General features: G+C 37.8%; 1 protein-coding gene across 5 annotated transcripts in view; it reads left to right on the top strand.

Annotated features, from left to right (window-relative positions):
• The window catches only part of NUP98 (nucleoporin 98 and 96 precursor), a 117,807-nt gene that overhangs the window by 84,150 nt on the left and 11,401 nt on the right, over positions 1–22,256 (top strand). For all 5 annotated transcript variants that reach the window (XM_045555583.1, XM_045555582.1, XM_045555585.1 and 2 more), the window contains 9 exons: positions 172–354; positions 1,102–1,258; positions 3,904–4,333; positions 6,615–6,844; positions 8,075–8,341; positions 12,871–13,028; positions 13,843–13,986; positions 15,827–15,969; positions 21,265–21,486. In XM_045555583.1, coding sequence (XP_045411539.1) covers positions 172–354; positions 1,102–1,258; positions 3,904–4,333; positions 6,615–6,844; positions 8,075–8,341; positions 12,871–13,028; positions 13,843–13,986; positions 15,827–15,969; positions 21,265–21,486 — 1,934 coding nt within the window. The remainder of the gene's footprint in view (positions 1–171; positions 355–1,101; positions 1,259–3,903; positions 4,334–6,614; positions 6,845–8,074; positions 8,342–12,870; positions 13,029–13,842; positions 13,987–15,826; positions 15,970–21,264; positions 21,487–22,256) is intronic.

Here is a 22,256-nt window from a genome sequence, read left to right as displayed (position 1 = left end):
TTTGGGCAAATTGATCTTAAATCACTCTTGAACAAATCTGCTACCTCGCCTAACAATAAACTGGACAGAATCTAATATTGCTATATCATATTGTGAATAAACTGATCTAGAAACTCTGTGTCTATTTGGTATAATTTAATGCTGCTTTCCTGATCTTTTTGATGTCTACAGAGTCAGAGCCCAGAGGTGGAGCAGTTAGGAAGGGTTGTGGAACTGGACAGTGACATGGTAGATATCACCCAGGAGCCAGTTTTGGATTCCATGTTAGAAGAGAGCATGCCTGAGGATCAGGAACCTGTGTCTGCCTCGACACACATTGCATCTTCACTGGGAATTAATCCACATGTCTTACAGGTGAAGTTCTAACCCACCTTAATTATGACAGAATGCCAAACTAATATTTTATCTCCCCTGCATAACATCAGGTCTCTTCCCTGATTATTCACTTAAGACCATTCAGAGTGCTCACTGTAATAGAAAAGGGGGGGAGAAACACACTAGGTCCAATAATTGAGCCTAATTTTCCCATTCAGGGAGGCAAAGATATGTTGAGAATCGGAAGAGAGGGCTTCTAGTTTTAACTGCATTAGAATCAGAAGACATAATACTAGTTTAAACTTTATTGCTGTATGACTTTAGGCATGTCATTTAATATCTGTGAGCACTGATTTTTCTCTGTAAGATATGTGTCTACTTCACAGGTTAGTTTTGAGGCTCTGTAAAGTGCTCCACAAAATTTAAAAATTAAAAAACTTGGGGGACACAAATTTTGTTAAGCTTTGTCTTTAATTCCCCCTGCCAATGCCTTTGGTATTGTGTTTGGCCTTTGGCTTATGTTTGACTTTAAAATTACTCATTTAGCAAACGTAATTGACTGCTGTGTGCTATAATTTGGTGGTACTCTTTAGATACAAAGAAGAGGCGTATTATATGATTTTTGCCCTTCAGGCACGTAGAGTATAATAGAGTCAGTCATATAAATGTTATACTAGCTCTAGATACAGCCTTGAGGAGGAGTGATATTTTTGATTGTTGTAAACTGCATTTTTCTTTTATGGCCTTTCTGTTCTGGGGAGCACATTCATTCTACTGCCTTTTTAGATCATGAAAGCATCATTGCTTGCTGATGAAGAAGATGTAGATATGGTACTGGATCAACGCTTCAATCACCTTCCTTCCAAAGCAGATACTTCTCAAGAAGTCTGTTCTCCCAGACTCCCCATTTCAGCATCGCACTCAACAAAATCTCGTTCACTAGGTACTGTATAAAATGTGATGTTTTACAAGAAATATAGTCATCAAGTTCTGCTTTTCACATATCTTCTAATCTGAGTGGACTTCTGTAGCAGATATCCCCCTAATAGCTGTGCCTATAACAAGGATGCTAAGAGAAATTGTACTCTTATAAATATCTGTTGGGAGTATCCAGTTTTTAAAAACCATAATTAGCTCTATTGGTGCAGATGCAGAAGTTGTATGGAGAAAAAAGCATTTGTACTTTGTTTAGGATCATGTTTTTGTTTGCTTATGAATGTGGATTAGATAGTAAGCTCTGATTTCCTAATTTTTATATTACATTTTTTAGAGAATTCAGCAAGCTATCCTGCACGGTACTCTTTGTGCAGTCTTAACACTATCTTACTGTCTTATAGGGACAAATGTTGCTTCTCAGAATATACAAAACACATTAGAATTCTACTTTTTCTTAAAAATCTTTTAAATTCCTAGGCAGGTCATTACATATTTGCGGGGAGTTAGCTACGCTCCCAGCAAAGAGGTTTTTTCTTCCGATCAGGTCTCTCAGGCAGGGGTCATCGCAAAGGATGAAAAAATAGTAGGAAACAGAATAATAATAATAATACGCAGAGCCACAGATATAGTTTATAAAGTAAAGGTTTATGAAAATAGATAAAAGGAGGGTATCCGGATGGGTATATTTCTTCCCGCCAAAAATATATCCCGGACTGAAACTCCACACAGGTATTATATAGGGTAGGTACAGGCTCCTGTTGCCAAGGGGAACGGGATTTACATACTAATAGGGAGTTTCCTTTAGGGTCAAAGTCTTCTAAAAGGCTACTACAGATCCTTTAACTAACTCTAACTAGGGGAACAATGAGTTGTAAAATCTTCTTGGGGCAAACTTCTAAGTTTTCTGATAAGGCTATTACTTTAGCAAAAAACAGACATCTTGGCTCCGGTGATTGTGTTCTTGGGGACAGAGATATCTCAGAAGTCAACATGAGCTGTGCTTTGTGTTAATTACTTTAACCTCATGGTTCCGTCTGGGCCCGGCTTGGGCATTAGCAAATCTCTCTGATCAGCTCTCATCTCCGGGGGTCCTTGTCAGCTCCGGCAACCCATGGTTCTAGGAAGAGGACTGTCTTGTCTTTCAAAACAGGTGAGAACCATAGGCCCAGTTTACAGCTGTCTCTTTGAAGTGCAGCTATTACTGACCAAGGAGACGCCCTCCTGAGATGAGGCAGCTTTTGAACTAACACATTTCTTTTTTCTTTAAGGCAAAGCCTTATGTGACTTCTAAAATCAAATCTTGTCTCCAGAAATACAGGGGGCATTTCTATAACTCAGTATTCTTAGGCTCAACACATATTTTATTGTAAAGCTGTCATTTTTCTAGTGGGATTGGAGATAGAGTACTAATAGCAGGAAAGGATTTAAGCAGATGTAATTAATTTCAAAATATTTTGAAAACCAGAGGAACTATCAGAAAGGCATTTGTTTATGTTGCCTTAAAAAGTAAATTTTTAAAAATTACCATTTTGTTTTGGTTCGGTTTTGTTTTTTTGGAGATAGTCTCACTTTGTTGCCCAGGCTAGAGCTAGAGTGCTATCATGTCAGCCTAGCTCACAGCAACCTCAAACTCCTGGGCTCAAGTGATCCTCCTGCCTCAGCCTCCCAAGTAGCTGGGACTACAGGTGGACACCACCACACCTGGCTAATTTTTTCTATTTTTAGTAGAAATAGGGTCTCACTCGTGCTCAGGCTGGTCCCAAACTCCTGACCTCAAGGGATCCTCCCGCCCCAGCCTCCCAGAGTGCTAGGATTACAGGTGTGAGCCACCACATCCAGCCTACCATTTTGTTTTTATAAGCTGAACATTCTTAATAACTTTTCCCATAATGGGCACTACATGAACATTTCATACTTCAATAACTCTAACCCCTTGCCTTAGACAGGAACCGCATAAAATTGAAAAATAGGCAGTAGTAAGCAGAACTGTCCTTCTGAAAGGCACATGTACAATCATAAGATACCTCAGTGTGTTTTTGTTTCCTTAAGTGTATCATTGAACATTAGAGGACAGAAATTTGAGTTTTAGTCTCCCCCACCCCCCTTAAATTTTTAAGTTCTTGGTCTTATTTTTATATGGACTAAGAAGGGGTTACATTTGGGATTTTGGATGATAGCGTGAGCATTGATGCCAGACGTACCTGGGCTTTTCTCCCAGTCCTGCCACTTAGTACCTTTGTGGATTTGGACAAGTCACTCATCTGAGCCCAGTTTTCTCACTTACAAAATGGGAATGATAATGATGTTTATCATTTAAAGTTATTGAAGAGTGAAATGAAATAATGTATACAAATGGCTTATATAGAGTCTACTGCAGATAAGTGCTAGATAATTTTTTAAAATGATATTTAATAGTAGTAGTAATGTTTGTTGTTGATGTTATTACTGTGTTGATATCATCATCATTAGAATTTCCATCTTGATTTCCTGGTTGAAAGTGATTTCTGCAAAAATCTGATTTATGGTCATCCGTATCTGATTTGATTAGATTGGTAATATCTTGCATGATTTCAGCCTTATTGATTTTTGTTATTATTTTTCAAGAAACAATAGCCTGTATTTTGTAATAGTCTTTTTTCCCCCTTATTTCAGTTGGTGGGTTACTACAATCAAAATTTACAAGTGGAACTTTCCTTTCACCAAGTGCCTCTGTGCAAGAATGTCGCACTCCCAGAACATCATCTGTAGTGAATATACCGTCCACATCCTTTTGGTCTGTCCCTCCACCCCTGACTGCTGTGTTTACAGTGCCCAGCCCAGCCCCTGAGGTTCAGTTGAAAACAGTGGGTACACGCAGGCAACCAGGCCTAGTCCCTCTTGAAAAGTCTGTCACCTATGGCAAGGGGAAACTCTTGATGGACATGGCCCTATTTATGGGACGTTCATTTCGTGTTGGTTGGGGCCCCAACTGGACTCTTGCTAATAGTGGAGAACAGCTGAATGGCTCACATGAACTGGAAAATCATCAGATTGCTGATTCTATGGAATGTGGATTCCTGCCCAATTCAGTAGCTGTTAAATCGTGAGTTACATTTCTTGATGCTTTTTGAGAAAGGTAACATGATAGGCAAGGGAAAAAACTATTAATTATTGGGAGATCCAAAGGTTTGTGATCTTTCTAGATATATTCTTTCCAGATAGATATTCTAGATTCTTTCTAGATATATATGTATATATAGGGTATATATTTTCTATATGTATAATAAATAGATGTATGCCTTACAGATTATATATAAATATCAGGTTACTAACTATGGAATGGTCAATTTCCTTAAGTACTAAGTTTGACAGTTGATATCTCTGACTTTTCACATTCACACATTGTGTGTGTGTGTGTGTGTGTGTGTGTGTGTGTGTGTGTGTGTGTGTGTGAAGGTATATCCTCATTCTTTCAAATACACGTTTTGGCTTGTGATTATCTTTCATGTTTTTTTAGAGCAATTTTTGGGAAACCATAAATAAGTCAAAAAATTCATGTTATTTTCAAATACAAGTTCTGTTGTGGAACAAATGCAGCGCAAACAGCTCGAAATAACCAAATGTTTGGGAAGGATGTGCCTAATGAACACACAGTACAGCGATGGTTTGAGAAGTTTCATTCTTGTGATTTTAATCTTGAAAATGAGCCACGTTGGTGACCTCAGACCAAGGTGGATAATGATGAGCTGAAAGCTGTAGTGGAAGCGAATCCATCTCAACCTATGCATGAATTAGCAGTAGGGTTTGACATTACTATTCCAACAATATTGGACTATTAGAAACAAATGGGCAAGGCAAAGAAGCTGCATGAATGAAATGAGCACTGGAAGAGAAATCATCTTGAAGCTTGCCTTTCAAGCTTCACGACATAAAAGCAAACAATTTCTACTCCATATTGTTACATGTAATGAAAAATGGGTTATTTTGGGCAATCACAAGCGTTTGGCACAATGGTTGGAAAAGATGAAGTGCCGAAACAGTCCAAAACTGAATATTCATTCATCAGAAAAAGCTAATAGTGTGTGTATGGTGGTCCAGCGCTGGTGTTATCCACTACAACTTCATGAAGTGTGTTCAGTTGATTACAGTGCATGTCTGCTGCAACCAACTGGATGAAGTGATGAAAATGTTTGTGATTAAGCAGCCAAGATTGGCCAGTAGAGACAGACCAATCCTCTTGCAAGATGACATGTTGCAAAAAAAACACTGCTCAAACTATAGAAGTTGGACTTGGAAGCTCTCTGTCATCCACTGTATTCACTAGACCTTGCACCAACTGACTACCACTTCTTCCAGGCTTTGGACCACTTCTTGCAAGGAAAAACGTTCAATTCTCAACAAGCTGAGGAAAACTCCTTTTGTGATTTCATCGCCACTTGCTTTCCAGGCTTCTTTGCCACTGGCATAAACAAGCTACTATTAAGAGGTCAAAACTGGGTCGATAGTTTAGGCCCATGTTTGATTAATTGTACTGTTGCTTGTTTGAGACATAATCAGACATATTTAATGACCTGGTATTTCTTTTAATTATCGGTCAGAATGTACAAAGTGTCCTATGCAAAACATGAAACATTTTCTTATTTACTTTTTATAACAAATTGTGCCATCTTTACTATAGATTAAATGAAGATGATCACCTGTTATCCTTCGTTTTTAAAGTTAACTTTGAAAAAATAAAAAACAACATCTCTCGAATCTCACAATTAGGAATATTGATTTTAAATTTAGTGGTTAAGCATGATCTTATTTATGATATTTTGGAAGTTAATATCAAGATTAAAAATTATATCAAGACCAGATTGACTATATGTTTATCTTAATTTAGAATCAGTTCTTTAGTATCTACAAACTTAGCCTCATTACTGTTGATACCTAAGTATAATTTGAGAAACAAGTATCACACAATAACTTCTGGACCTTGGATTTTTTTCTTTCTTTCCTTTTCTTTTCTTTTCTTTTCTTTTTTTTGGTTTCTCATTCAATTGTTGGAGGTTGAATGTTGAACTGGACCTTAGATTTTGTAATATGCTATTCAGATACATGCTGAAGCCAGTTCCAAATCTAACTGTACAGATTCCCATGCTTGTTATTACCTGGCCTGAGAAGCCTTTGGGTTCTGAATGTGTAGGTCACATAATTTATTTACTCAGTATATAGCAGAGATGTTTAGTATAGTTTGACATTAGGAAGCAAAATTTTTTTAAAATCACAGTGTTTTGCATACTGTTTGAAATCATAAAAAAAAACCAAAGATTTGGTTGAAGGGAAATCCTAGCTTCTGTCTTGTCTTCATTTTCTGTCTTGTTCCTCATTTGCTCTTGTAGCCTAACTGAGTCACCATTCAAAGTTCATTTGGAAAAACTCAGTTTGAGACAAAGGAAGCTGGATGAAGACCTGCAATTATACCAGATACCTCTGGAGCTCAAGTTAAAACATAGCACTGTTCATGTAGATGAACTGTGTCCTCTCATTGTCCCCAATCCGGGAGTTGCTGTCATTCATGACTATGCAGATTGGATCAAGGAAGCATCAGGAGATTTATTGGAAGCACAGAGTGAGTATACACACACTAAGCATCTTTTTATGTCTCAGGAATGAGGGTAGTAGCATGTGTTCATAGGACAGATTTCCTTACATCAATCCAATAGGTAGATGACTGACCTTGACCTTTTCTGTAGGTATTTGAATAGGCAGAATCCCAACAAAAAGAAATTGTCACTGTGTTCTTATCATCATGTTTTCCCTTTAGTATACAAATCCTTCCCCAAACTGTAGGCAGTTACATCCCTTAGATTTATGAAATTGCATTCCTTTCCTAACCCTAGAACGTAGGGAGAGAGAGATTCATTTCTTTTTTTTCTAAATCCTACCCATTCTTCCATGTCCAGCTCAAGCCCTACTGGTATTCCCAACTTTATTATAATTTCCCTTCCTGACTTCTCCCTCTATTACTTCTCTCCATTTATTTTGACCATATTTTTTTGAATCAGTACTTAGTGTTTTTCTAATTTGTGAAGTTAATATTTCAAACAGTAGAAAAATCATTTAATTACACGTTTAGCAAAAATCATCTTTATTGAAAAACGGAGACATTTAGAATGTCCAATACCACGCATGTTGGGACTTATTTATGTTCAGTCCTTGTGTTTGTTTTGTTGTCCCATCTTTTCAAATGTGTAAGTTATTTTCCCAACACATACTGGTAAGTGGCTTAAAGTGATAAGCAGTGCTTTCTTATTGTTTTGTTTAAGGGGCAATATAGCAAAGTGCTTAAGAGAATGGAGTTGGATTTTGCATACTTGTATTCAAATTCTGGATCTGCTACATAACTCTTTGTGCTTTGAGCAGTGTCAGCCAAACTCAGTAAATATTAGGCCATGCCTGTATCAGGAGAGAATACTCCTCTACAAGTTTTTAGAGCGCTTTACATTTCCTAAAGCATTTCGTAGATAAAATGTTATCAAATTAGAGGATCTTCTCTCTATCATCTGAGATGGTATTAGCCATAATTAGGCTAGGGGAACCTGTTTAAAGGAGCATGGAGTTGTATCTGTTTTGTAACCACCACAGAAACCTGGGATGAGCAAGCAGTTATACCATATACCTCTAGAACGTGTAAGACAAAGCTGAGTGAGGTGGAGACAGATTCAGGTTAATCAACTTGAGTGGCGGCTTGGGATGTTTATCAATTTATATTTTTTTAACATCACAATTAGAGTGATGCCCTCTCTGAAGTTGTTATAAGAATATGTGTCATGGCATTGTTTTTCTGTCCCTGCCTTAGTTGTGAAACACTGGAGCCTTACATGGACATTATGTGAAGCCCTGTGGGGCCATCTGAAGGAGCTTGACAGCCAGCTGGATGAGCCCAGTGAATACATTCAAATTCTGGAGCGACGAAGAGCTTTCTCTCGCTGGCTATCCCATACTGCCGCACCTCAGATTGAAGAGGAAGTCTCCTTAACCAAAAAAGATAACCCTGTAGAGGCTGTCTTCAGCTACCTCACAGGCAAGAGGATCAGTGAGGCCTGCTCTTTGGCCCAGCAGTCAGGTAAGGAATATGGTTTTTTTCTGTACCCCTGCCAGCTTGTTCCTACTCACTGTCTTCTACCTCCTATTTGTGGATTTGCCTTTGTCTTCTAACTTGTGAATGTTAAGTGTGGCCTTCCTTCCCAGGAAGATTGCTGGTTACTCCAGAATAGGGTCCATGTATTCTAGTTATCTTTTTAGAACCTTAAACATTAAATTTACTTAATTAAAATTATTTCAATTTTATGTTATGTATGCATTTGTAATAAAACTAGAAAATGGAGAGATAAGCAAGAAGCAGTAAATCAAAACCACCTAAATCCTATGACTACTACTCACTACAAACATTTCAGTGTGCAATTTGTACTTGACTCTTTCCTTTGTAATACATAAACTATATATAAATATATTCACGCAGTACAACATGCATGTAAACTTTTCAAAGATGGTATATCCTGCTATGTACTGTATTCTGTTATTTTCATCTAACACATTAAAAATGTCCTATAATATAGCTATAGTTATCAAATGCTTCTCAGCATTCTTTTGTGTATAAATGTACCATATTAGCAAATTCTTTCTTTGACATTGAGACTGTGTTTTTCTTTCTTTTTTTCTATAAGTGATACTCTGAACATCTATAAACATAAGCCTTTTGTATCAGTTCACTTATTTCATTTAAATAAACATGTAGAAGTTTAATTTCTGGCTTGAGGTATTTACTTGGCTTTTTTGTTTTTTTAAAGGACTTCCCATACATATATTTGAACTTTTTTTAGTTTCCCTTTCTTTAACGAGGCATTCAGCAAGTGTTTAATGACTATTTAGACACTAATCTTGATAAAAATAGAGGTTGACATAGTTCAACATAATCTAATATACTTAGATCCTTGATCAGACCTTGTTTGTTGGAACCTAATTCATCCAAAGCCAACTGATTGGATCCATCAACTGGATTTATTTTGGAGGGCTTGGCCAGTTTTGAGATTATAAGGAACAAATTACAAGAAAAGCTAGAATCAGTAGCCTGCTTTTTTTTTTTTTTTGAGACAGAATCTCGCTCTGTTGCCCGGGCTAGAGTCCCGTGGCGTCAGCCTAGCTCACAGCAAATTCAAACTCATGGGGTCAAGCCATCCTCCTGCCTCAGCCTCCCGAGTAGTTGGGACTACAGGCATGTGCCACCATGCCTGGCTAATTTTTTCTATATATTTTTAGTTGTCCAGATAATTTCTTTCTGTTTTTTTAGTAGAGATGGGGTCTCACTCTTGCTCAGGCTGGTCTCGAACTCCTGAGCTCAAACTATCCGCCTGCCTCGGCCTACCAGAGTGCTAGGATTACAGGCGTGAGCCACCGCGCCTGGCCCAGTAACCTACTTAAATGGCCAGTTGCATTTCACTATCACTACACATTTAGCTCAGTGCCATTCATGGTCCTTATACATTTGTACAGTGAGAGTTTGTCTTCAGGATTGATCTTCTATAAAATTATAATGATTGTGAATCATTAAAAAGATAGTGTTATACTCATCATAACACCTACATGTAGCGGGAGAGGATCTTCTAGAGTGCTAGAAGTTGAATGCAGAAAACATGAACAATACTATCAACTAACTTTACCTGACATATATCTAGCAAGAAGAAAGATTTCAAATCAATACCCTAAGCCTCCACTTCAAGAAACCAGAGAAAGAAGAGCAAACTAAACCCAGAGGTAGCAGAATGGAGGAAATAATGAAGATTAGAGCAGAATCAATGAAAAGAAAAACATAAGAATAATATAGTAAATCAGTAAAGGCATTAAGTTCCTTGAAAAGATCTTCACTCAGAAAAGCCCAGACCCAGATCTCTTCACTGTGGAACATTATATAATTAAACTAGAAATAATACCAATCCTCCACAAATTCCCAGAAAGTAGACATGGGAGCACTTTCTAGCTCATCCTATGATGCCATTATTACCCTGATTTAGAGTGTATCTAACAAAAAATCTATAGGTGACATCATACTTAATGATAAAAGACTGAACAGCTTCCCCCTAAGATTGGGAACCACCATTTTTGCATAACATTGTAATGGATATTGTAGTCAGTTCAAGCAAGAAAAACAAACAAAAGTCATACAGATTAAAAAGGAAGCCATAGAATTGTCTTATTCACAGATGGCATGATTCTGTATGTGGACAGAATCCACAAAAAAAGTACTTGTACTAATTAACTCAGCAAAGTCTCAGGATTCAAGGTCAATATAAAAAATTCAATTGTGTCTCTTTGTATTAGCACAAATTATCCAAAAATGAAATCAAGAAAAACATTCACAGCAGTATCAGAAAAAATAAAGTACTTGGAATAAATGTAACAGAAGTAGTGTAAAACTTACATACTAAAAACTATAATACTTTGCTGGGGAAATAAAGATCTAAATAAGTAAAGAGACATTCCAGGTTCATGGAATATGTCTCAACCTCAATACTGTTTGGCATTTTGGGCTGATAATTCTTTGTTGTGGGGGTTGTCCTGGGCATTGTAAGATGTTTAGCAACATCCCTGCTTTATGCCCTCTTGTTTTGATATCCAGAGATGTTTGCAGAAATTCATTGCCAAATTTCACTTGAAGGGCAGACCACCCTGGTTGAGAGACACTGATTCATTGAAAACCTCAGTATTGTTAAGATGCCTTTTCTTCCTCAAATTAATCTATGCATTCAGTGCAATACCTACTAAAATCTTCATCAGATGTTTTTGCAGAAATTGAAAAAAGGATCTTTATTTGGAAACATAAAGAACCTCATTTGAAAATGTTCAGTTGGAGTACTCAACATTTTCTTATTTTGAAACTTAATAAAGTTACAGCAATCAAGACAATAAGGATGGATAAGTATCAGTGGAACAGAAATGAGAATCCAAACATAAAACTGTTTCACTTATAGACAATTGATATTTATTTTTTATTTACAAAGTTGCCAGGACAATTTAAATGTGGAAAGGGTAGTCTTTTTAACAAATAATGCAGGGATTGTTGATATTCACATATAAAAAAGATGAATTTAGATTCTTACCTCATATCATACTCAAAAATTTACTTGAGAAAGCACTATAGAATTCTGGCATTTTTCTCTTCAATGCGAACATCTATGTGGAAAGTCAAGGATTGACAGAAGCTGATTGGTTGACTAATCAATCATTGCTTGATGATTGTAGCCAAGAGAAATGATCTTAAATGATTGTATCAAGCTATGATATACCAATATCCTCTTTGAACTTGACCATCTCTAGTGACCAAGATATTTATATTTTTTGAGCAATGAACATTGTTTTTTGGGTTCCATAGACAAACAGAAATATTCTTTTTCCTTTTTTCCTTTATTATTAGTCACCTAGGATACTAGCAGATCATAGCCAAGTGGGCTGCAACACTGTGAATTATAGTTCAGTCATGCTTGGTTACCTACATGCAATTAGGGTGACAACCTGGTCTAGCAACAGATTCCAGATGTGTTCCCGATGCATGGTTTCTTTCTTCCAGGCCACATTAGTCTGCGAAGGAAACCCGTTGAGGTGAGAGTTGAAGCTTCTGGTAGGACCTTACATACTCATGTAAGCACTGACCCAGAAACAAAAGCAAAAGTTACTATTGACTTTTAGGAAGTTTGTAATGGCTGTAAAACAAAGTTTTTATTATAACTCAACATTTGAACTAGAAATTTGGATAAACTGGAATTCTTATCCCCTCACATTCTAGTTAATTAGAATCTTTTTATTTCTCCAGCCCTTTGTACTTAAAAAGTTTTAAGAGAGATTTTTGGACCTGTAGAAGTGAAAGACTCACCCATTCTCTTTACACTATGAACATATATGTTCTTTCTTTAGATTTTAATTTCTCATTTCTCATTGTCATCATATAGTACATTGTAGTTGGGCATATTTTCAATTATGACATCTGTTTTCACTACAAACTTTTGTTTTTATTTGTTTTTGAGACAGGTTCTTGGCTTTGTCGCCCAGGCTAGAGTTCAGTAGTGTGAATGTGGCTCACTGCAACCTCAGATTCCTGGGCTCAAGCGATCCTCCCACTTCAGCCTCCCCAGTAGCTAGGACTACAGGTGCATGCCACCACACCTGGCTAATTTTTTAATGTTTTGTAGACACAGGTGCCTAGGCTGTTCTCAAACTTTTAACCTCAAGCTGTCCTCCCACCTTGGCCTCCCAAAGTGCTAGGATTACAGGGATGAGCTAGCACACCTGGCCTCACTGCTAATTTTTGAATCAGATGGTGTTCTCCTTCATTTTGTAACTGAAGTGTCTTGCTTAGGGTTACAGAAGTAATAATAAGTGTGTTGATCTCTATATACTGTACGTCTGTATATAATTTAGGTTAAACTACTTTGCAGGTTTTCTATCCAAGGAAAAAATGGTACGTTTTTGATCATTCTTTTGGCACTACTGCAGAAAGCAGTCACAGGTGTTAAGTCCTCCCTCCTGAAGAAGAGTAATCCCCCAAGTGTCTAAGTCCATAAATCTTTAGTAACCACCAGAGAACTTCTGTTTCTCTTACAGGTGATCATCGTCTTGCCCTTCTTTTATCTCAGTTTGTGGGTAGCCAGTCAGTCCGGGAGCTGCTCACCATGCAGCTGGTGGATTGGCATCAGCTCCAGGCTGACTGCTTCATCCAGGATGAGAGACTGCGCATCTTTGCCCTGTTGGCTGGAAAACCGGTATCTTCTTCTTTTACCATAATCTGACCTCAGTTTTCTCATAAATTCAAGGTTGTTTGAAGTTGAAGCAAAGAGCTATCTGTATAGATTGTACACAATTACACATACCTGGGCAAATGGTTTTTAATTTTTAGTGGAAATATTTTCAACTTATAAAGGCTGACATGCACACTATACAAAATTTAGTTATATAGAAATCAAAACTTTAAAATTCACCATATCTCATATCTTAGTGGTAAACAATGTAAATAATTTATCTGTCGTTCCAGATATATTTTAAGTCTACATCAGCATATATGTGTTCATATTTACTTGTTTGTATATACAGGTAAAATCAATTATACATAGCAGTTCTGCCACTTTTTTTTAACCTACTCTATATGAACATTTTTCCGTGTCATGAAGCACCATTCTTTTAAATAGCTACTTCTATTCCATTTTTTGGATGATGGACCATAATTATTTTAAGCCAGTTCTCTATCACTGCCTACCTCTTTGATTACCTTCTTATAGTCAATTTTCAGAAATAAAATACCTGGTCATAATTTATGCTTAACTTAAAGTTTTGTAAGTTCTCAACTAGGGATAGTGAGAAGACCTCTCTGTTTTCACTGGCACTCATCTCTTTTCAGAGCATTGATAATTTGTTTAAATCTACCCTCTCACCTGCCAACAAGAGACTATGTATATTATATCCGGGTCATTAACAATGGCATCCAGATAATTTAAAATATTACTTGAATAAATTAATAACTTGCGACATCTCCAGTAATAAGGTTAAATATTGCCATAGTGATGATTTTGTCTCCTGCAGGTGTGGCAGCTCTCAGAGCAGAAGCAAATCAATGTGTGTTCCCAGTTGGATTGGAAACGTTCCCTGGCTGTCCATCTTTGGTATTTGCTTCCACCAACAGCCTCCATTTCTAGGGCACTCAGCATGTATGAAGAAGCATTTCAGGTATATATGGCCAGTAGAGCAATCAGGAATCTTGGTGGGTGTTTCTGTTTTTGCTAGAGAAGTCCTATAGAGGAAAAAAAAACCATCATTCACATTTCATAATACTTCTTACTAACTGCCTATTTTGAAAGTACTTTAAAATTGAAATGAACCTAGGAGATGTGATGGGAAACTTTTTTCTTTTCTTTTTTTTTTTTTCAGACAGAGTCTCGCTTTGTTGCCTGGGCTAGAGTGAGTGCCATGGTGTCAGCCTCGCTCACAGCAACCTCAAACTCCTGGACTTAAGCGATCCTACTGCCTCAGCCTCCCGAGTAGCTGGGACTACAGGCATGTGCCACCATGCCCAGCTAATTTTTTTTTTCTATATGTTTTAGTTGTCCAGATAATTTCTTTCTATTTTTAGTAGAGATGGGGTCTCGCTCTTGCTCGGGCTGGTCTGGAACTCCTGACCTCGAGTGATCCACCCGCCTCAGCCTCCCAGAGTGCTAGGATTACAGGCATGAGCCACCGCGCCCGGCCTAACTTTATCCTTATTCCTGCTTCTAGGCAAGGCTACTTCTCCAAGTGTCTGCTCTTACTTTATTTAATATGATGAGTTTCCATAGTTGAGTTTCCCACTTCTGTTTTCCTGCCTCTAAATCAAAGGGTTTTTCTTCATTTCTAATGCTGTCTTACTCCTTTGGGAATTCTCCGATAAACACCCTGACCTCTGGTTTGGTTTAACCCCAAACTTAGCAGTTCTGAAATTTGCCTCTAAATAGCATATGTCATATTCCTCATCATTGTTGAGGTTAAAGTACTGGTACTGTTTTTAATGCCATCATTTCTTGAATTCCCTTCTTATTGTCCATATATTTGTCTTTGATATTGTTTGTCAGAATTATTTGTCAGGAGAAAGAGAACACTAAAGAAACTGAATATATTAATATATTAAGAATTGTGGGCTGGGCGTGGTGGCTCACACCTGTAATCCTAGCACTCTGGGAGGCCGAGGCAGGAGGATTGCTTGAGCTCAGGAGTTCGAGACTAGCCTGAGCAAGAGCAAGACCCCGTCTCTACTAAAAATAGAAAGAAATTAGCCAAACAATTAAAAATAGAAAAAATTAGCTGGGCATGGTGGTGTGTGCCTGTAGTCCCAGATACCCGGGAGGCTGAGGCAGGAGGATCACTTGAGCCCAAGAGTTTGAGGTTGCTGTGAGCTAGGCTGATGCCACGGCACTCTAGCCCAGGCAAGAGAGTGAGACTCTGTCTCAAAAAAAAAGAATTGTGGCAGGCCGGGCGCGGTGGCTCACGCCTGTAATCCTAGCACTCTAGGAGGCCGAGGCGGGAGGATTGCTTCAGCTCAGGAATTCGAGACCAGCCTGAGCAAGAGTGAGACCCCGTCTCTACTAAAAATAGAAAGAAATTATCTGGACAGCCAAAAATATATATAGAAAAAAATTAGCCGGGCATGGTTGCACATGCCCGTAGTCCCAGCTACTCGGGAGGCTGAGGCAGAAGGATTGCTTTTAAAACCCAGGAGTTTGAAGTTGCTGTGAGTGAGGCAACACCACAGCACTCTAGCCCGGGCAACAGAGCGAGACTCTGTCTCAAAAAAAAAAAAAAAAAAGAAAAAAGAATTGTGGCAAGTAAAGTATAGGGGTTTAGTGAGAACTCCTTGAAATCTTTACCAGTCTAAGATAAGTGAAATGTTTCAGGGATGAAAAAAAGTTTAAAGTCCTTGATTCCTTTGGGTTGTCAATTCATTCTTATTACAAGTATCTAAATAATTGAGACATGATAGCGTCTAGTAAAATAGACCATTAGCTGATGTATTGTTTTGTGAAATTCTTCCCTTCAGAATACCTCTGAGGGTGACAGATATGCCTGCTCCCCACTTCCTTCATACCTAGAGGGCTCTGGCTATGTGGTAGAAGAGGAACAAGACTCACGGAGACCACTTCAAGATGTCTGCTTTCACCTTCTAAAACTCTACAGTGACAGGTAAACCAGAGCCAGGCATTATAGTCACTTAAGTGCTCCATCAGCCCCTAGGGAGTCCTTTGCTTGGTTCTGTCCCTTTCTTATGCCCCCAAATTGCCATAAGTCTGTATATATTACCAAATATAATTTAGAGTAGTTAAAGGGAAACTACATTGGAATTAGAAGTCTAAAAATTATTTTAATCAACTTTAATGAGATACAGTTTACATATAATAAAGTATGCAGTTTGGTAAGTTTTTATCATAATTATCACATTGTAGCTACTATCACAACCAAGATACTATTTATTTCCATTACATATGAAAAATTCCATTGTGCCCCTTGGTAGTCAGTCTTCACCCTAGACAGCTATTGACTGGTTTTTTGTTACTGTAAATTAGTTTTGCTGTTCTAGAATTTTCTATAATTGAGATCATACTGTATGTTCTCTTTTGTGCCTGGCTTTTTTCACTCAGCATAATGATTTTGAGATTTATCCTTATTAGTGTACATATATAAAATTTGGGTGAGGAGTTTACATATGAATATATCTATTCATTTATTGACAGCAGTTAGGTTTTCATATTTTTAGCTATTATGGATAAAGCTGGTATGAACATTTATATCCAAAAGTGGATACATCATTTTATGTTCCCACCAATAATGCATAAGATCTCTAGTTGCTCCATATCCTTTTTAAAATTTTGTATTGTCAGATTTTTTTTTTTTTTTTGAGACAGTGTCTTTCTCTGTTGCCCAGGCTGGAGTGTAGTGGTGTGACCATAGCTCACTACAATCTTGAACTCCTGGGCTTCAAGCTATCCTCCTGTCTCAGCCTCCTAAAGTGCTGGGATTGATAGGCATGAGTCACTGTGCCCCAGTCTGTTTTCAGATATTTATTTATTTGTTTGTTTGTTTGTTTGTTTGTTTATTTAAGAGACACAGTCTCGCTCTGCCTGGGCTACAGTGCTGTGGTGTAGGCATGAGTCACTGTGCCCCAGTCTGTTTTCAGTTATTTATTTATTTATTTATTTATTTATTTATGTATGTATGTATGTATTTATGTATGTATGTATGTATGTATGTATGAGACACAGTCTCGGTCTGCCTGGGCTATAGTGCTGTGGTGTTGGCCTAGCTCACAGCAACCTCAGACTCCTGGGCTCAAGCGATCCTCCTGCCTCAGCCTCCAGAGTAGCTGGGACTACAGGCATATGCCACCACACCTTGCTGATTTTTTTCTATTTTTAGTTGAGATGGGGTCTCACTCTTGCTGAGGCTGGTCTCAAACTCCTGATCTCAAGCGATCCTCCTACCTCGTTCTCCTAGGATTACAGGCGTGAGCCACTGCCCCTGGCCAGATTTTTAAATTTTACCATTTTATTGGGCATGTAGTAGTAGTGTCTCTGTGTGTGTGTGTGTGTGTGTGTGTGTGTGTGTGTGTGTGTGTGTGTGTGTGTGTGTGTGTTTTCATTAAGAAGTGCAGAGTGGTTTATTTATTTATATTTATCCAGTATATTATTCCCATGCTATTATTACATCTGCTCAATTAATTAAAACTATTTGTATTTCAGAGATGTATTTTTACATTATATTGGAAATACTTACAGGTGGTTTTCTCCCTCCAGTCACACTAACATCTCACATCTCTTTTCAATTCTTCAAGATATTTTCTTTTAAATATAGGGTATTTAACTATATTAATTATATAGAATATATAGTTTTATTGCAATAAAATATATGTAACTAAAATTTACCATTTTAAGCATACAATTCAGTGTCATTAAGTACATCACATTGATGTGCAAGCATCACCACCATCAATCTCCAGAACTTTCTCATCTCCCCATATTGAAACTTCTCATTGTGTTTTAATTTGTATTTCCCTAATGACTAATGATGTTGAGTACTTTTTCATGTGCTTATTTACCATCTGTATATCTTCTTTGCTAAAATGTCTATTCAAATCTTTTGCCCTTTTTCTTTAATAGGGCTGACTTAATGTGTTATGTAATTCTTTATATATTCTGGGTATATTTACTATATATGATTATTATAAATTATATATTTTATAATATAAATTTTCGTATTCTCCCAGCATAAGAGCTGTTTTTTTCTTTTCTTTTTTTTTTTTTTTTTTGAGACAGAGTCTCGCCTTGTTGCCCAGGCTAGAGTGAGTGCCGTGGCATCAGTCTAGCTCACAGCAACCGCAACCTCCTGGGCTTAAGCGATCCTACCGCCTCAGCCTCCCGGGTAGCTGGGACTACAGGCATGCGCCACCATGCCCGGCTAATTTTTTCCATATATATTTTAGTTGGCCAGATAATTTCTTTCTATTGTTAGTAGAGACGGGGGTCTCGCTCTTGCTCAGGCTGGTCTCGAACTCCTGACCTTGAGCGATCCACCCACCTCGGCCTCCCAGAGTGCTAGGATTACAGGCGTGAGCCACCGCGCCCGGCCTGTTTTTTTTCAGATTTTTAATGAAGCTCATGAAATGTTTTACATTTTCTTGTGGATGAATTTATAAAAATTTTTATACTGCATAATTTATTTAATAGATACAGAGCTGTTGAGGTTTTCTATTTATTCACAGTCAGTTTTTTACTTTATTTTAAGAAATTTGTTTCACCAAAGTCACCAGATTTATTAACATGAAGTTATTCATAATATTTCTTTATCTTTTTTAAATATCAGTAGAATCTGTAACAGTGTCTCTTTACTTCCTGTTATTGGTAATTTGTGTTATTCTTTCTTCTCTTAGTCTACCTAGAGTTTAGCAATTCTGTGGACCATTCAAAGAACCAGCTTTTGGTTTCATTGGTTAATCTCTGTTGTTTATCCAGCTCAAAATGGATCATATACCTAAATTTCAAACCTAAATATAAGCTTTATAGAAGAAAATAAACCAGAAAATTTTTGTAACTGTGGACTAGGCAAAGATTTCTTAGACAGACAGCAAACACAATTCATGAAAGAAAAAAATTGGTAAAGAACTCTAAAAATTCAATTATAAGAAAGACAATTCCGTTTAAAATTGGATAAAATATTTAAACAGATTCCTTCCTCATCAAAGAAGACCCCAGGTATCAAATGAGCACATGAAGAGATATTCAGCATCAGTAGACAACAGGGAAATAAATGCAAATTAAAACCATCTTGTTATACTATTGCCCACCTGTTAGAATGGCTAAAAATTAAAAAGACCTTCTGTACCAAGTGTTACCATGGATGTGGAACAACTGGAATTCTTATATACTGCTAGTGAAAAAAAAATGTAAAATGGCACAGCCACTTTGAAAGACAGTTTGGCAACTTCTTTAAAAGGCATAAACATATACCTACCATAAGATCCAGCCATTCCTCTCCTAGGTATGTAATTACCCAAGAGGAATGTATGTTTTCCCTATATGAATGTTTATAGCAGCTTTATTTATAATGGCCCAAATCTGGAGACAACCCAAATTTCCATCAACAGGTGAATGGACAAGAAATTGTAGTCCACCATACAGTGGAATACTATTGAGCAACAAAGAGGAGTTGATGCATGCAACAGCATAGTGAATTACAAAATAACTCTATGCTTAGTTTTGAAGGAAGCCAAACCCTAAAAGAACGCCCCTAAAAAAAATACTGCATACTTTCTATTTATATAAAGTTATGCGAATTGATGACTGAAAGCAGATGAATTGCCTGGGAAGGGGTGGAGGGGCAGAAGGCAAGAATTGCAGAGGGGCATAAGAAAAGTTTTGGAGAGGATGTCTACATATGTTAAAACTTATCAAAATTGTGTACTCTAGATATGTGCAGTTTATTACATGTCAGTTTTTATGTCTACAAAAGAAAGAAAAGGCTATCTCAAAGTGCCAGAAATAGAGAAACCAAAGCCAGAATGAGATAGTAAATGTAGCCCTGTTCTCATGAAAAGTAGAGTTGCTATGACTTGGATAAAATTCACACTCTATCCCTTAAAAAATGGTCCAGAACTATACTGTCCGATAGAATAGATGTTATTCACATGGCTATTTTAATTTAAATTAAATGCAATTTACTCACTCTAACCACATTTCAGGTGTTTACTATCCACATGTGGCCAGTGGCTATCAAATTGGTCAAGGCAGATTAGAGAAATTTTCCATCATCTCTTAATGTTCTGTGCAATACCACCGGTATAGAAAAACTTGACTCATTACTCAGGAAGATGTTAGGAAGTTGTAAAATGTCTGAGATTTTAGGTGAAAAGGAAAAGTTACTGGTCTGTAACTTGAGCCTTGGATCTTTAAAACATGCAGGTGTGGTATTATAGTTGCTGGGTGGGATTATAGTTGCAGATGTGGGGTCTTAATTTGTACTAGTCTTATATCTGGTAATTGCAAGCTAACCAGTTTACCATATAAACTGGTTCAGGGCCATTGAAATCCTTGGGCCCCCAGCAGAAGACAAAGCAAAAATCTCTGCAAGGATACTTTCAAAACCTACGGCACCTGTATTTCTATATAAAGAATTATACCGGCTGGGCACGGTGGCTCACGCCTGTAATCCTAGCACTCTGGCAGGTCGACGCGGGAGGATTGTTTGAGCTCAGGAGTTTGAGACCAGCCTGAGCAAGAGCGAGACCCTGTCTCTACTAAAAATAGAAAGAAATTAGCCAAACAACTAAAAATAGAAAAAATTAGCAGGGCATGGTTGCGCGTGCCTGTAGTCCCGGCTACCTGGGTGGCTGAGGCAGGAGAATCACTTGAGCCCAGGAGTTTGAGGTTGCTGTGAGCTGGGCTGACGCCATAGCACTCTAGCCTGGGCAACAGAGTGAGACTCTGTCTCAAAAAGAAAGAAAGAAAGAATTATACCTACTGATGACAAAATCAAAGATAAAAATTACAAGCCAAAGAAGGAAATAATCATCACGAAGACCAGTTAGCTGTTCAGACAAATAGAAGAATTAGAACCCAGCAACTTCAAATAATAGAATTATCTGAAAGATACTAAGGTAGCTGTGTACCTTTTCTTTACATGGTGAAGAAAAGTAATGTACCACAATGAGGGAATGGAAAGGGGAGAATTTTGAAGACTCCCTGTATCAGGATGGTAAAGTATGTATGCCAAACCAATACCAGCAAACCTGTTAGATCACACAGCCTCAGAAGAGAAGGTGCCATGTTTCTTTGTATTATCTGAAGTCTCAGAGAGAAGGAAGGCCTGTAATGCTTTTGACCTTGGGTTCTTTTATTGTCTTCTGAGACATAACCAGAACAGTTGACCTATCAGTGCAAGCTGTCTGCTGGCTGGATATGGTAACTATCAACACATTCTTCTCTGCAGACATTATGATCTCAACCAGCTGTTGGAGCCTCGAAGCATAACAGCAGATCCTTTGGACTACCGCCTAAGCTGGCACTTATGGGAAGTACTGCGGGCTCTTAACTATACCCATCTCTCAGAGCAGTGTGAAGGTGTGCTGCAGGCCAGTTATGCTGGCCAACTGGAAAGTGAGGGGCTCTGGGAGTGGGCTGTCTTCGTCCTCCTGCACATTGATAACTCAAGGTAAGTGAGAAGTCATTGAACCCTCTGGGTGCATCTGGTACTCTAGGGCAATGCCAAAGGAATCATACATAGTCTCTTAGGGTTCAATTCAACAACTAATTATTTAGGATATGTGTTATATCCAACCTCATGATAAACCTCAAGACAGTTGAGCCCTCAGCCCAGATTATCTCTGTATTCATGTGAAGTAGTTAAAAATCAGAGTGACTGTGATTAAAGTGCCAAATTATAATATTTATCACAAGGCCTCTCAGCAGTCTGAGAAATGAAAAGAGAACTCTGTGAACAGCAATGATCAGAAAAAGTCTAGAGATAAGCGTCAAAGAACTTGTAAAATTAGAATAGGAAATAATGAAGTGGAAATGGAAGGATATGCCCGCGTGGGCGGATAGCATTAACTTAGGCACAGATTCAGTCAGTATGGCATGTTCAGGAATTATGCAGAAGTAGTGTTGGCTGAGCTGCCTTAGTGGATCCATGACACTGATGTAATGGATTGGCAGGGAGGTCCCTGCTTTTTCTCTGTCTACTGGCTATCTCCTCTGGCCATCCCTTGCCACCCACCCACCCCTTAAGTTTGGTAGTACTCCATTTATCAACACAACCTTATGCTTTACTGCATGTGTTTTGGTTCTCTGTCCTGAAATAGAACTGGAGAAATGCCTTTTCACCATAGTTTCAACAAGATGAAGTCAGGAGTTTTTTATTATTCGTAACAGTGATTTTATATTATGTTTATACTCCAAGTATTTTATATATATTAACTATTT

The sequence above is a fragment of the Lemur catta genome, chromosome 7 (genome assembly GCF_020740605.2).
Source record: "Lemur catta isolate mLemCat1 chromosome 7, mLemCat1.pri, whole genome shotgun sequence".
Lineage (NCBI taxonomy): Eukaryota > Metazoa > Chordata > Mammalia > Primates > Lemuridae > Lemur > Lemur catta.
This window is presented reverse-complemented; position numbering and strand designations above follow the sequence as displayed.